Consider the following 16,588-nt stretch of genomic DNA (forward strand, 5'->3'; position numbering starts at 1 on the left):
AATACTGGATTTGTTTGGAGCAGCATGCGAGAAGGTTACTTGTAATTTAGAGCTTATTTTTCAAACCTCTAAAATGTACACATTGCTTATTCTGTGGGCTGGAAGAATTTGACATTAAACATTTCACTTGTGATTTAAAACAAGTCATAAGTAGGCAGGTGGAAAATAGAGCAGTGTAAAAGTGACATTTATTTCTGACAACCTTCACAAAATTCAATGGTAAATCTATTGAATTCCTCAAAGTTCAGGAATTTTACAGCAAAGCTCTACTTTGCTCACAACCAAATGTATATTTTCTGGCAATGTACAGAAAATCTGTGCACTGGCATAGTTAAAGTTTATGTAGGTAATGTCACACATTTTTCAAAAAGTCGAATATAGAAACTCTGAAAATCTACTGCTGTTTTCATCCCAATATTATTGATGGTTATACAGGTGGAACCCATTAGCCCAAAAAGGAAACACACCCTTTTTGGAGAATAAGAGAACAGGACAGTGTTTCTCACTCCTCCTCTAATGAATATGCTCTATCAGGGGTAAGGCAAGCTGGTCAGAGAATATCTTATCTTGACCGTGATATCTAGGTGATAGCTAGGCTGGGTCTGGTGGCTTAGCGGATGAATGCACCCACTGCAGTGACTTGTATTTAACCTCATGGTCACAGGTTCAAATCCTGTTAGGTCCACTCAGCCTCTCTTTCTGAGGTTAATAAAATGAGTACCATTGAGTTGGATAACAATAAACATCTGTTATTCAAAGCCAAGATACCCCTTTGGGGGAGAATGTGCACTTTATAAGCACACATGTTATGTTATAACTAATAGAGCCCAGCTCTTGTACTCCACATCAGTATACACGCAATGGTTGGTATGCTACTAAAATATGATTATTTATTTTGAGTGTTTGTCTAAAAATCGTGTGTATCAGGATTATTGTTATTATATACCACTCAACAGATAATACGCTGATGAAGGCCAATGATATATTTGCCACAATCCTATTCAATCACACATCCTATCCTGTTAACATATTCAATATTAAAGGTGCCTATATGTTGTTTGCCAGCTAATCTTTGTGGCTATGCTGATTTACTGCTCCTACATTTTGCCAACCCATGCAGTAGTTTATGTGGTCATTGGGCCAGTAGTAGGAAATATAGCCGTTCAGCAACTCCCCTCAGTAACCAGTCAATATAAAAGGAACTGACCTTTTATATTGTTATCACCAAAGATGACTTATAGAGCAAGATGGTGTCACTCATACTCAGCTTTTGCTTTGCTATAAAAATGTGCAAACAATCAGTGCTTGGTTTGTAAAAAAAAAAAAAAAAAAAGTGCAGGTGCTGAAAATGTTGCCAAGGAGGCCACAGCTCACTCCAGTGAGCCCCACTTTCAACACTCATTGCCTCAGTCTCTATCTTCGAACATTGATCTGTTGTCTGTCCCCTACATTTTTGCTCTAAGAGTCTATCCTTTCCCCTCTCTAATTGTTTTCTATCATCATTGGCACACCTGGTGTGTTACCTTTTTCCCTGCATTTCTGATTTGCCCTCTATTCATTCTACCCCTACCCTTTTTCCTCTTCACTTCTATCCATGCTCTGCTCTCTCCCCTCGATCTTGGCTCTTTACGATCACACTTCTAGCAGTGATTAGCTGTGTCTCCGTTTTATCATGACTGCTTTTTTTCCTCTCTCCTGTCCTCTATATCCTTTCATTCTCTCTTCTTAATGCACTCTTCTTCACATCATGGCTGCTTTCTCTTTGTATCTGATTTGCTCTTCTTTTCTTCTACTTAGCTCCGTCTTCTCTCTCTCCTCTCGTTTCTTTCTCCTCTTTACTCCTGCTCTCTCTGTCATGTATAACACTGCTGCTGCCAGGGACCCCCGTCGTTGGCCAGCACATGTCCCTGCTATTTTGAACTCTGCGTTTTCCTGTTGTCTTTCCTAAAGAGGAAGATGACATGTGTTTTACTTTCTTACCTACACAGAGTGCAAAAACACACTGCACACCAAATGAAAATGCTTTTTTTGCATATATTAATCAGTGCAGTATAATTGGGTTATTTGCAGAACAGCAGGTGATGTCACTACTAGTGCTGCCTGTAATTAATAATTGATCCCTCTCTAATATTGGGCCTGTAAAATTACCTTATCCCAATCAATTGCAGTTACTGATTTGAGCATCTATAAACGTCATTTTTTCTGAATAACAGTATTAATTAATGATACTTTTCAACAAATCTAGGCAAAAAAGGAGGCAATGTAATGCCTACTTGCAATGTCACCTTTAAACGTTTATTCCTTTCTCTATCAGGAATATATGCTCATATTAGTAAACCAAATATAGCCTAAAAAGCAAGTGCTACTTTTGTTCTGTGTTCTTCTCAGTCTTGTGTGATGTGAACAGTGGAAACCCAACACTACAGCACACACCCAGAACAGCTCTCAGAGACCCTATCAATAGAAACATCATAGGCCACGCAAATAATACATTTCCAAACATGTCATTTCATGTTAAATTTTATTATGAATACCTTTTCAGTAAAATATCTAGAGCAGATTTGCATATTTCTTGTTAAAAAATTCTTTCTTTTGAGGTTTTTTTAATAACATTTTACATTGTTATTCAATATTTATATACAAAAGTGCATTCCAAGCAATTTACAAGCGAATAAAAGCGTCTTCCCTTAGTTGATATTTTATGCTTTTTGAAATTTATATTCAGCATACATGAAGCCTCTTTGTACCTGGGGGCTACACTTTAGTTTATTACAAGAATGTCAATATCATATACATAGATTTTCACAAATGAAAAATGTACAAAGTGATTTTCTACCTTCACAAAAAGGTGTCAGAAATAATCTGTTCCACACAGCAATCTATTCTTAAACTCTGCCACCTTTCATGAGTTGGGTCAGTAGCCTATGTTCCATTTTACATTCTACCCCTCTATTGTTGACTTCCTCTTTCCCTTATCAAATTTTCTAACTAAGGGCCTGATACAAGTACTTGCAGTAGCATGTCAGGAACCGTCGCACTGGCGGCCCAATCACACATTTCGAGTGTGGCTGTTCCACTCCCACAAAACCATTGCAACCGCTGGGGATTACCGATCCCTTGGCAGTGGTGTGATGGTCTGGTACAGCAATTCTGGCGTTGCTGCTGCGGCACTGCCAAACATATTCTGATTTTCCACACTTCCACAGTTTTCATGGCGGTTAGCCCTACAGGGCCCGGTGTTTTCCTCAGGGCCATTGAAAGCATGCAGGGGGGCCCATGTTGTCCCCCCTGTGTGTATGCACCCCAGTTCCTAAACAGCATAGACTGCACCTGTCTATGCCAGGCAGGAATGTACTTCCGCACTTCCTCGGCGCTGCAGTGCTAAGGCACACTAATGAGCTTTTGTAATGCACTGTCACAGGACCGTTAAAGGACCGATGGCCAGACCACAAGGTAACTCTTAATCTGATGGGTCGTTGTTTAAAAATTTTTTACTAATGTATATATGAAATTTTCATCGCTGTGTTGGAGTAATTCATTAAAACTCCTCATTTTTTTAATAAATTAATTTTCCAAGGTGGATGCATTTCTAAGTTGTTTGATAAAATCTACAAGAGGTGATTATTTTGAAACACCTATTCAGTCACTAAAATAATCAACTGTGAGTACTGATTGATTGAGCTAATAATCGATTTCGGGTTGGGCCATTGTTTCTATGCTAATAATGGGTGGTTGAGTTTGGCGGTATGGGAGCAGGCGGTGGTATGCCGCCTTGCTCACACATCGCCAAACTAGTAATCTGGCACTTAGGGCCTCATTTATGAGAAATGACGCATCGCTGCGTGAAAGGAGAGGTGCATCATTTCTCATTACCCACTCCTACAAGTAAGCATTACCTGTTTCGATTTTTTGAGAACATATAAAGAAGCACAACTAACCAACAGCAGTAAAAAAAAGGAGAGAAAACAGTGACATAGCTAATTCTGAACTGAAACGGTCTATTTAAGCTGTAGGTTGAACCATGGTAGAGAAGAAACCAAAGCATCAAAATAAATGTATTGCAGTACTGGACCACTCTATTATATAGAGGCAAAACTATTTCCCACTTAAGATTACTAGTGAACTAATGAGGTCATTTAAATTGTGGGTTTAAAAAACTCCTTTATCTGAGCCCCTTACTATTTCTCAGTTCTAACTATGGCATGGTGCTACCAAGCTGTTTCCCTCTAAAGAAGATACTTCTGAAGTATAGTATAATTGGCAGACAAAAACAAAGTTCTATTATAAAAAACACATTATGATTTTGTTATAGTATCATTGTTATTCGTAATATATTAGTTTACAAAAGTATTTCATATCTTAGAACGTTTTGATGTATCCCATATCTTTAAAATGTAAAACATGCAACTGTGTTATGTGTTTATTCATAGTTGGTATTGAAACGTGTGGCATTTTGCTTTTTCACTCGTAGGTTTAAAATGTATTTTAGCCTGCTGTGGCTAAAGGTTGGATATTATTTTCATGTGTAACTGTACCTTATATGAATAAAAAGTTTTATCCATGCTTTTGAAATGCCATAGCCTGATCTACAAAATATACAGATATATTTGTAACCAAATTGGGCTTATTTAGACAACTGTAATGAAATGTCACAAGAGTAGACTATGCAAATGTGTTGACAACAAAGTTGTAACTTATGTCATTTTCACAAATAATTACAATGTATTTTCCATACACATACTACCTCTAAACCTAAAATTATGTAAAGCAGTTGCAAATAAGGTGTTGGGTATGAGATGTAGCCCCTCTCCTATTTTGATAGATATAGGATAATGCATATTTTAAAGTAGAAAAATGGGAATACGTTAACAAAAACAAATTCCTCTAATTCAAAACCTGTGGAAACTCTTCTCTGAGGATAATCTGCAAGTCATAGGTTTAACAAAAAAAGACATATGGGAAATCTATAATACAAAAGATCTTTGTGTTGTTTATTAATGTCACACTCCATTTTGTCCATTAACATAATATGCCAATATTCATTGTCACTTGAAACAAATGTACTTCTTAACAAATTTTTTATCCATTTCATTTAAATCTTCTAATGCCCTTTGAGTTATTTGGAAATGTCAAGCTCCATTGAATTAAGTCGCTTTAGGGACTTATACTGTACATGCAAATAAAGTAGAAAACAAGCCTGCAACAACACAACTAACCTTAAAGGAATTTGAATTTAAATACAATATCAAATCCCAGTCCACACAAAGAAACAAGTTGGCTCAGAAACCTATTAGTTTCTGAGCCAACTTGTTTCTTTGTGTATTTTCTTTGGACATACATACAACCTAACAAGTATGATTGATTAGAGTGCCTACAAATCTATAACTGACAATGTCAAATTAATATTCCATTTATTGTGTTTGTAGTGTTAACCAAATGATTTATTTCAGTGCTTTTGGACTGGGATTTGATATTGTATTTGAAATCAAATTTCCTTAAGGTTAGTTGTGTTGTTGCAGGCTTGTTTTCTACTTTATTTGCATGTACAGTATAAGTCCCTAAAGCGACTTAATATTTGTTTTCTTAAGTAAGAAATAAATAAACTTTCAATAAACTTTAAAATGGGACTAGGATGGACTGCTCTGAAGAGAGCACGACACAACAGTCTTATTAAGCCTATCAGACCACATCCATGTAAAGAGTAATGACCAGCAGTAAACGCACCCACTCCTCTTACCCTCACTGTTTGATTGCTTATCTGTGGGTAGTGACAGGAATAACATAATTTAGGCATAATCAAGACTGTTTAGAAATGCCACTTGCAAAGAAGTCACTATATTGTCTTCAGTAACTAACAATAATTTACATTTGTAGGTAGGGCAATTCTACTCTTCACAATAGGTATAGGTATTTACTTAAGTTTAGCTGTAACCAAGTAAATCTACTAGAGTGGAATTTAAATCACTTGGACCCAAAGTACTTCTGCTATCTTCTATACAGTAAGTACTGTTTTATATATATAATGTATATTCACACACACACTCAGGATTTGATGAGTGGAGTGATTTGTTGTGGAGCCAATAGCCAATATTTATTGAGCTGTGAAACATGGACATCAGCTGAATTAACACCTTTGATTATTTGTTTTTGAATAGTGGCGTTCCTGCAAAAAAAAGCACAAATTCACAAAGTGCACAACACTAACCCTTCTTTACATCAATCCCTGCCCCTATCAACATATTACATAAAATTCTTTGGTAAGAGCATACTTGAATACATTTTATAATCTTTTGGTTACCAGTTTAATCCTTAGACATACAACACCCTTAGAAATAAATGAGAAAAAAGAAAAATCAAGGTTTCCACATTCCGCTCCTTTTAGAACCAATAAATATTTAAAAATCCAAAGAGTATACAAGTCATGAAATCAGAGAGAATACTGGATACTCGTTGTCAAAGTACCTTGGCAGAAAAATTGAATTTTTTGAAATGTAGTGGTTTCTGTTGTCTGATTGTTAATATTAAAATATAGGAAACATACATGCAGAAATAATCTGTGTTGTAGCGTACAGGTCTTTAAAAAATATTTGTATGTACAGAAAATAAGTGCCATGGAGGTTTTGGCAGGAGGAAGCACATGTGTAGAAGTTTGTTTTCAGTTTAATCCTGCATCAATAAATAAGGAACATTTTGGAGGATGTCTGTAGATGTATTAAAAGGAAGCACATTTAGAAAAATAAGTATAAAATAAGTAAGCCCACACATAAACACACACTTCTGTGTGTGTATACACATATATACATATATATTTTTGTTAATATCTTTATACAAATTATATATATATATATATATATATATATATATATATGTGTATATATGTACATATCTATGTGTGCGGGTGTCAGTAAGTAAAAGATGACATCTCTACCCAGAAAAGTACCATTTACAAAGTATCTATGCATACAGTGAATATGCCAATGTCCATTTTTCCACACAACCCAGCATTCAACAGAATTCCCTGCCTTACAGTTTGTGCTAAGAAAACACAGAAATGCCTGATCAGAATGTGGCCCTCCATTTTTTCATAAGAACAGAGTTTCACACCAAGGTGGGGGTCAAAAGCAATGCAGCATATGTGCTTTCACCCCAGTTACTTGTCCATGGATCAAGTCTTGCCCTTTAAGTAGCGGCTTTTCACTTAGTGGAATGCCCAGATGTACAGTGTGAGAGGATGCTGTCCCCACTATACATCCACGTTGTAGGAGTGATGAGATGACGTGCTATCCCGATGGCTCCTGGAAAGAGTGGGGCTGTGGTTGTTGCAGCTTTCTTCTTGCTTCTTGTCCTGGTCCTTCCAGGTCTCCAGAAGTTGGAGCTTGCCCTGTTCTTCCTTCATGAACACTTCAACCATTAGCACCTTCTCCTTGTGTATCTGTTCGCTAATGTCCTTCGGAATGTCGGGTATGATCCAGTCTACCAAGTCACTCATAAACATGACCAGGTTCTTGAAGTAGAGAGAGAGAAAAAATGTGTTAAAAAGCGATAGATGCACATTGTCTCCTACCATCCCTATCCTTTCCCCCTCTGCAAACTAAAACGGCATTATCAATTATTTATTGACAATATCAGTACATTTTTAGAAAATAATGAAGTTAATGCACTTAGTTTAAATCACACTATTTCTTACGACAAGCAGAGAGAAATAGGGCTTTAGTCACAAATACTATGAGCAAGCCTGGTTCCTATTTTAATCCTGGAATACAGTAGTAGGTAAGTAGTACTACCAAAGTAAGTGTGAGAAATTAGGTTTTTGGTTGACTGGGGTGGGAACCCTGGTCAAGCAGCAACTACAATCCTTGTGAGGAGGGAGGCACAAGCCAACCCCATATTAACTTGTGCTCAAACCTCGGGTAGATTGGCACAGAGCAGTCAGGCTTAACTTAGAGACAATGTGTAAAGAATTTGTACAAGAATTCAAACAGTAATAAAGTAAAAAACACCACATAAAAAGGTATCCCACACCAAGTTAGAAATATAGAGTAAAATGTAATAAATAAATCATGACCAAAGTGACAAAAATCTAATAAGTAGGACCAGGTTATACGTTTTTTAAAGATTTTAGTATAAAATAGCACCAAAAGTGCTAACTAGCGATATCTGGTCATACTGGACCAGGTCACAGTTACACTTTCAGGCTGACCGTCGGAGCGCAGGTCGACTACAGTCACCAGGCTAGGCCCGCTGAAGTTTACCTCCTCAAATTGGTGCCAGGAGTCCAGTTCACAATGGAGAGGCCCCTGAGGAGCAGGGAGTCTGTAGTAGACATCTGCCAGCGTAGCACGAAGAGCAGGCAGGCGTTGCTGAAGCTTCGCAATGCCCCCCCCCCCCACTAGGATTCGATGCTGTAGCGCGAAGGTGTGGCTTACCGAGCTTTTTGTGGCTTCAGGTTCTAAGAGGTGAGGTTTTTGTGTGAAGGTACCCGCTAATTGGTTGTAACATCTTTCTTTCTTCAGCTTACTTCTGCAACATGTCTATCTACAGAAATGTTAGATGATGAATCTGAGCTCTTTAGTCAATTGTCCAAAATCTGAGCCACAAGATACTTCTTTCTGCTACTGCAGCACCCGCTACTTTCACTGTAGCCTAGAAAGAGTCAATAGCAGTGTCTGACCGGAAGAAGGCTAATAATTCCATATTCGCCATAATCTGAAAAGAATCTCATCTTTCCTGCTGGTAACCACACAATGACTGAAAACCACACAACGACTGAAAAGTGCATAGCGACTGATATGCGCACAGCGACTGAAAAACGCTCAGCAATTCCTGGGGTACCTAGGCTGCATTCGTTTTTACTCTTTTATACTCTTATAAATGAGGCCTCCACTTTCCTTTCTACTGATTCTGGAGGGGATGTTCCTTCACAAGCCAGCGATGATGAGGATGCCTTACTGGCCAAGAAAGATTGACCTTGGAAGTCTTTTCGAAAAAGATCCTTCTATAGGATATCTTTTTGTAAAAAGTCTTGGATAGGAATACATTCTTGATTAATGTTTAAGTGTAACACTATCCCAACAGAATTCCTTTATTTTTAGATGATCTGGGGCCCCACCCATTAGGGCAGTGACACGTTCAACTATCTTCACGTATACCAAAAGTAAACATTCAAAACTGTCTAGTTATAGCCAGTATCCATGCCTGGATTACCACACACCTTCTCCCTCATTACACAAATATACATTTTTATTTTATGAAATACAAAGAAATGACATTGTACAGGAACTTAAACATATTCAAGCAGATATACAGGATTCTTTGCATTGCGAACACTTCTTTATGGATACTCTTGGCCCTCATTACGGACTCACTCACTTTAAATCCATCCAGAACCTCATGTAGCCTCACACTGCGCTCTTCCAAATTACCACCGTACACTAGAACATTATCCTGGTAAGTTTTGACATCAACAGTCAATCAATTGATATTTCTAGAGTCATGCTTGTCACCCTGGCGGGTCCCCAGGTGCCATGCTGCTGGCTTCATTGGAAGAACCAGGTATTGAGGGGCATATTACCAACAACTAGCGATATTTATCACTAACTGGGCTTAGCACATTTTTTTTTATCGCCAAGCATAGTCGGATATCGCAGAGATAACGTGCTATTAGCAAGGTTTATCTCTAAAGTGATAAAATATCCGGCGATAGCGCGAAATGCGTGAATATCGCTGAGAATACAGCGATATTCATGCATTAATGCCAATAGGGTCTTAGCCATAATATCCACCTCCATTGGATATAATGGCTAAGAACTGGTCTAAGCAGGCGTTAGGTTTTGGAGATATTCGCGCTTATCACGAATATTTCCATCACTTCGCCTGCATTGATAATAGGAGATAGCGACTGAAAGCAGTGGCTAACATCGCTAACAGGTTGGGTATGCCCACTTTGCATGTCATTAGCGATAAATATCGCTGACATGCAAAGCGGGCCCCAAACCACTTGCTATCGCCTAACTGCTGTTAGCGACAGCTTGCTAATAGGGCGATAGAATTATGGCCGCTTAGCGGCCGACAACGGCCGCTAAAGCAGCGATAATCTCCTGTCGCCCTCCTTGATAATATGCCCCTGAGTTCCTACCTGAAGTGGTACAGAGGGAACACCTACAGGCGTTGGCGCCGAGGTGTTAAAAAGGCACATCCTCTGCTGCGGTTGTACAACTCCATTTAGAACACTTTCCTTGGCCCTTTGAAAGACCGATGAGGCTAAGAATTCTTATCCATGCCTGGAATACCACCATGATATTGTCTAAAGGGACATATCCACAATCTTCGACGTATATTAAGGGGAAAAATCATCCACAACTTGCTATGGATTTGGTTATTTATTGTGCTTTATCGTGACAACAGATTGCAATCTTTGTACACATTTCCTTCTTGGCCTCTTCTCTTGGTCCTCCTCCACATCAACATTAAAAATGAAGTCTGTCTTGTCTGGTAACTTCTTTCAAAGTTGAATTAATTGCTTCTGTAATTAGCTCATTTAAGTCTTTCTTGGAAAGGGAAATGATTTCTTTTTCAGATTCTACATGTTTACACTTTCTGAGAGCACTTAACGGTCTCCATATCAGTGTTTTAAAGCAGGAGCATGCTAAAACAGTAGTACTTCTTCATATAAGTAGGTTAGTATCAGACTATCACGTCAATAGATAATTGTTCCTTCCAAAACTACCAGTGCTGCCTTGCTTCTAATATATCCACGCAGCAGAGCACTGCCAGGAGCACCAACTCGAGTTAGTGTCCATGTGGCGCAGAGCTGAGTGCTGCCTCCGCTCCCTGCCCTTGCGCAAACTACTCACACTTACTGGTCCTAAGGCGCTGGGGGCCGTTGTGAGTGGAAATTAAGTGAGCAATTGCCCAACGTCACATGGTGCTGAGCTGAGCTGCCACTAGAGCCAGGGATCGAACCGTGAACCCTGTGCTCCGAAGTCAGCTGCACAGCATCGCAGGCCCAAATTTTAGCAAGAACTTCAAATATCAATACTGCTTACCCACAAGCGGTCCGCCTTGGTGACACAGAACCTGCAAGTCGCCAGGGTGACAGGAGAGTCACCCTGGAGGCAGAGAACTAAGGGCCATATGTAGGTAATCTCAGTTTACCTATTCTTAAATACCGAATTCGGTAATTAAGAATCGGTATTTACCGATTCAGTGATTCCCATTCATTCCTATGGGCCTGGAGGCCCATAGGAATAAATGGGAAGCCATTCAGTATTACCGATTCGGTAAATACCGAATCGGTAATAGGGCAGACATTTTCAAGGATGGAAGGGTGTCACATTCACACCCTGTTGCAACCCTGAATAGTGCATGGGTGCACATGCGGCACACAAACATGCCCTAAGGACATGTATCTCTGCCACATCGCACTGGTGTAAAAGCAAAATAATAGCTTTTTCAAAGGTTTTTGATAATTACCACCAACTTGTAGTTGGCGATAAATAACGAATCCTTAACTCTGAAGTTCACTAACTTGAGTGCTCCCTACATTACAGATTTGGTAATTTACAGAATCGGTATGTTAAGAATTCGGTAATTTATCGATTCCTGAAATTACTGATTGGGTAAAATACTGAATCCAGGAATCATGCCACCTGCATCTCATAAGCCAAATACCGGTCGGTAACGGACGAAATTCGGTAATTTCGGCCATTACCGACCGGTATTGGGCCACCTACATCTGGCCCTAAGCAATTTGTTTAGGAAACGGAAAGGAAAAGCTTGCAAAAATGTCTTTCTTGGGTGCAGTTGGGTCAACTCGTAATGTAAAGACTGGGATGAGGAGCATCCCTGAAGCGTAATGATGTGGCATGTGCGCGGTTATTATAAGCATGGATAAAAGAGTGACTATATGTGCATTGTTATAACTATGGTAACGAGAATGATGATGTAAGTGGCATGTTCTTATAACTGTGGACAAAAGTATGACAGCGCATGTGTGCTGTTACTACAACATATATAAAAGAATGATGATAAATAATAATAATAATAATTACGCACTTATATAGCGCACAACTACCCTGAGGCATCTCGGCGCTTGTACCAATACCGCCAAGGAACCCCTTCCTGGCCTTTCCCTGTGAGGAGCCCACTCCTGGGCACCCCCAGGGTGAAGGCCAGGCATCCTCAGCATTGTTGGGGCCGTTCTATTGATTACGCAAGCTATTGCCCAGAGGTGCAGAGTGGGACTCCATGATCGGAATATGCTGCGAGGCGAGAATTTGTTCTCATTATAGACATAAACAAAAGAATAACGATGGATGTGGGATGTTATTATAACTTCTGTTACCTAACATATTGAAATTTTGAAATGTTAGCTCATTTCCACACCCCATGCAATTTTCCCAAGCAAATTTACCGAATTGTATTAGGGTATAATGCTCTCTAAGGGCCTGCTTAATGCATGCTACTCATTAACAGAAGATCAAACCTATTGTAATTCAACTGGAGAAAAATGCTGCAATCTACAAGAATTAAATGCTTGATTACGACTTTGGCGCAGTTGTACTGGCTCTCTGCCACCAAAGACTGCCCGCCTGATTACGATTTATACTCATGGAGGCGGACAATCCCTTTGCCTTTCGCATGGAGGTGCCCGGAAAAAGGGAATGGGAAAAACGTTCCAGCACGGCATGGACTATGTATTCCATACCTTACGTGAACTGGGGGATGCAAGAACACAGAATGCATCCTCATGGCAGAAGGCGGCATGGGTGTCTATTCTCCCACCACCAGCCTTTTTTGTGACAGGCTCACCACCATGAAAAGGCTGGGGGTGAAAGGAACTCGTAGTATGCTTGGCAAGACCGCGCCAGTACCGCTCAGTATATTGACTCCATCGCACCATCACCAGGGAAAATCGGTTCGTTGGCACAGCCAGTGGTTCACTGCTGGAACTACTTAGGAAGTCCTGATCTGGCAGACAGAACACCACCAGTGCGAGGTTGGCGGTCCATGGGCCACCAGACTTTTAATTAAGCCCTATATTCTCCTATAGGATGGAATAGGTGATATATATCGCATTTCTGAAAAAGCCGCAGTATCTTATTTGATTAATGCAATAAGTATCCCTTGCGACGCAAGCCGCTCTAAATCATGCTTTGACAATCAATACCTGTAAAGGTTGGTGCAGTAATCACCGAATGCTGCAATTTCGGTAAGAAACTCACAACAGGAGGTATCCCCCTAAGAATCTACCCACTACCGGTGATAGAGTCTAAGCAGTACCTCTATGGTAATTACTCCTTTGAACGCAATCCTTGCACCTCGTCTATATGGAGAGAATAGCACTATATCTAATAAGAATGAAGTGAGATCGTGCCAGCTGGATCCATCGACGATTAATCATTTCTAATAGCATGATTAACTTTTAACTGCAGCCCTGTTATGGCTGATTAATGGCTGAGAGAACAGCTCGATCCCTGCAGACTTCAGCATTCTGAAGACAGGCTGTGCATGTTAAGGGGCTGGTAGGGTTTGGAATTCCACTTAGTTTCCAAAATGTGCTGTATGAGCAATTTTTCGTTTTGTGCAGCCAGTCAATGAAATACCACTCTACTAACTCCCAATCAGTTACTTATTCTGTTACTAGAGGATAGACCAACATATCTCTTGGGATGAGTCCTACCACACCACATCAAGAGCACACCACACTGCACCAATCTACATTTGCAGCACTCCCAGCTTAATGACACTAAGGGGCTCATTAGGATGACGGGCGTACTTAGTCCGCCCGCCATCCTATCGGTTATTGGGACAGCCCGTCATAAAGGCGGGGTCTCAGCACCGCTCACCACAATGCTAAAAATGATCGTATGCATTTGCATAAACAAAGCGGCAAGCACTGAGCGGTGCCTGTCGCTTTGTTTATGCAAATGCAGCGGGGTACCACAGGTACCCCCGTGTGCACCCCCCACCTCTCCTTCACTCTGGGGGCCCACAGGGGGCCCCCCAGAGTAAAGACTGCATGCCTTTCCATGGAGGCATCGCCGCCACGGAAAGGCATCTGAAAAAGCCCTGTTAATAAGTCTGGCGGTGTCTATTAGACACCGCCACCATATTGGACCTTTCCCGTCCCGGTCGCAAGGTGACTGGGCGGAAAAGTGGCAGACGGTCTTTCCGTCCACCGCGGTCCCCCCGCCATCCTAATATGGTGGGGGTCCTTTAGGTGAGGATGGCGGGTGGATTGCCCCCGTGGGCGGTGGCTACCGCCAGCCTGTGGGGCAATCCGCCCACCATCCTAATGGACCCCTAAGAGTTCAACTGTAGAGGTAACTAATCAGAGTGCAGGCCTCCTCCCATAGGCAGCAATCCCTGCCGCTCACCTTTCCAAGTCACACCTCCCAAGCATTACCTAGCTGCTGCCTCTCCACTCCTTACCACCTAGAGCCAATTCGATGTTGCAGTGTGCGCTATACACATGTGCATTTAGCATATACATACCTGGAAAACTATGACAAATGCTAAACGTGCTGCGAGGACGGCCCAGAAGTCTTTTGTGATTTCGTACTTGTGCTCGGACCATGGGGGCTCCCTGTAATCTTTGTACCTGCAAATCATAAGAAGACAAAGAGCGCCCACAACGGCCCGTGATCAGTGAAATGTTACAGTCCAATAATGCTACAAATGAGTCCATTATATGTACAGTTAACAGCGTTTAAAGATTTTAAATTAGCATAGTAATTAGTACTCCGAACGCTATAATTATATTAAATTTCAAATGGGCCTTTCATTGTAGACAGAAAAACAAATATCTTTTCTCAGTCCTGCTACTTTAAAAATCAACAACACCAGGCATTCTAGAATGTTTTTTTGTCTGTGGGCATCAGATGCTCTGCGCCGTCATTCACCTAATGGCTCCTTTGCAGAGGTGGATGAGGAAACTAGCACTGAAGTGGGATCCTCGTGCAGCTGTTGTTACTTAACTGTTGCAATCCTTTTCCTTAGCTACACCCTCCCTGCTGCTCAGCCTGCACACTCCCACTGACACTCAGCACATCACCAGCCCCCCCTGCATTCTATGACATCCCAAGCATTCAGCACCCCACTCATCACCTACAACTCCAGCACTCACCCTGGCTGTGCAGCAGGGACGGTGTAGATAAGGAAAAGTAGGGCAGATGTTGCTAGGGAAGTCACAACACCAGCGTTAGTCACAAAGGCCGTAGTCTCACTACTAATTGTAAATTATATTTCATACATGGATCCAGTTCTGAGAGCTTTTTGCAAAAGTACAGTTCACATGCGTGAATACTTTTTGATAAATGCAAAGAAACGTTTGTAGTTCACAGAATGTGATTTTACAATCAGAAATAGATCTACTCCCTCATAGATTTAAATTTGCAGGTAAATATTTCTTATATATTGTTTGAGAAGAGGTTGAATGTTTACTTCTGTTTAGGACAGAGTTAAATCCCTTTTAAGATTGGGAGACTGGGAAGAGAACAATACAAAATTGGTGGTTGCATAGAGGAAGAGGTCTATCCAAAGAGAAAATTATTTTCTTAGTGGAAAAGAATTTGGCAAGTGCACTCTTGCAGGACATCTTCCCATATAACATTGTGCAATAATTTATGCTGGACAACGTTCACATGTGACTAAATAGAAATTCACAAAAGATTACGAGGACTACTTCTGGACAGACGGTCATACTCTACCAGAAGAACCTTTCAAAATCTTTGTGCATTTTGCAAATGTTTAAGGGACAGAATACGAGTTTGGCAGTCAATAGGACCGCCAAACCCATGGTGGTGTGGCGGTCACCGACGCACCAGAGGTCTGACCACCGAATTGCAACTTCGCAGCAGGACCGCAATGAGGCTACAGCAACTGCCAGGGATCTGTAATCCCTGGCGGTTGCGTGGAGGTTCAAGGCTGTAATATGCTTGGCTGGGCTGCTGCTGCCACTCCTAGCATATTACTAGTTTCCTCACAGACAGCGGTGTCATGGTGGTGTTCATTCTGTGAAGGAATTTGCTTTGGTGTTCCCATTGCGGTGCATTTTTTAAAGGACCGCCCGCTAGACAACGAGAAAACTCGTAACCAGGCGTTGGCCAGAGGTTGAATTTGGCAGTGCAGGGCCGTGGTGTGCCACCCCACTCCCGCACTGCCAAACTTTTAAGCAAGCCCTACATCTGCACTCTATCATAGTAATAAACATATATGTGCAGCTTTAGGACTTATTTTAAAATTTGTATCAAATTATTGTGAATGTAAATCATCTGCACATTCTGCAGGTGTGGTGATAACCTGGTATTAGTCCGATTCCTCGCAATTAATTAATCTTTGACATTCAGAAACTCAATGCCAGCACCTCTCCTACTCTATGATTTGACCCTAAAACTATCTGGTGTACAACAAGTATTGCAAATGTAAGACAATGCAGTTCCTAAAACCGATAATTTCATCAAGGTTATAGGTAATTTTTTAATTAACTGCTGCTGTCATGTTGCAGGCTCTACATTCGTCTCCACAAACTGTTGCACCCCATCTTCCACCAGAGACTGCCTAAAGAAGTCTAAATGTCTGTGTGACG

The 16,588-nt window shown here is 40.8% G+C and overlaps 1 protein-coding gene across 3 annotated transcripts in view; it reads right to left on the bottom strand.

The window, feature by feature from the left end:
- Nucleotides 1–5,789: 5,789 nt before the first annotated feature.
- The window catches only part of LOC147729263 (anoctamin-1-like), a 921,928-nt gene continuing 911,129 nt past the window's right edge, over nt 5,790–16,588 (bottom strand). For all 3 annotated transcript variants that reach the window (XM_086959573.1, XM_086959572.1, XM_086959574.1), the window contains 2 exons: nt 14,497–14,602; nt 5,790–7,504 (listed from right to left, as the gene is read on the bottom strand). In XM_086959573.1, the coding sequence (XP_086815699.1) occupies nt 7,244–7,504; nt 14,497–14,602 (367 nt within the window). In that variant the 3' untranslated portion in view covers nt 5,790–7,243. The remainder of the gene's footprint in view (nt 7,505–14,496; nt 14,603–16,588) is intronic.

Source organism: Lissotriton vulgaris, chromosome 2_2, assembly GCF_964263255.1.
Source record: "Lissotriton vulgaris chromosome 2_2, aLisVul1.2, whole genome shotgun sequence".
Lineage (NCBI taxonomy): Eukaryota > Metazoa > Chordata > Amphibia > Caudata > Salamandridae > Lissotriton > Lissotriton vulgaris.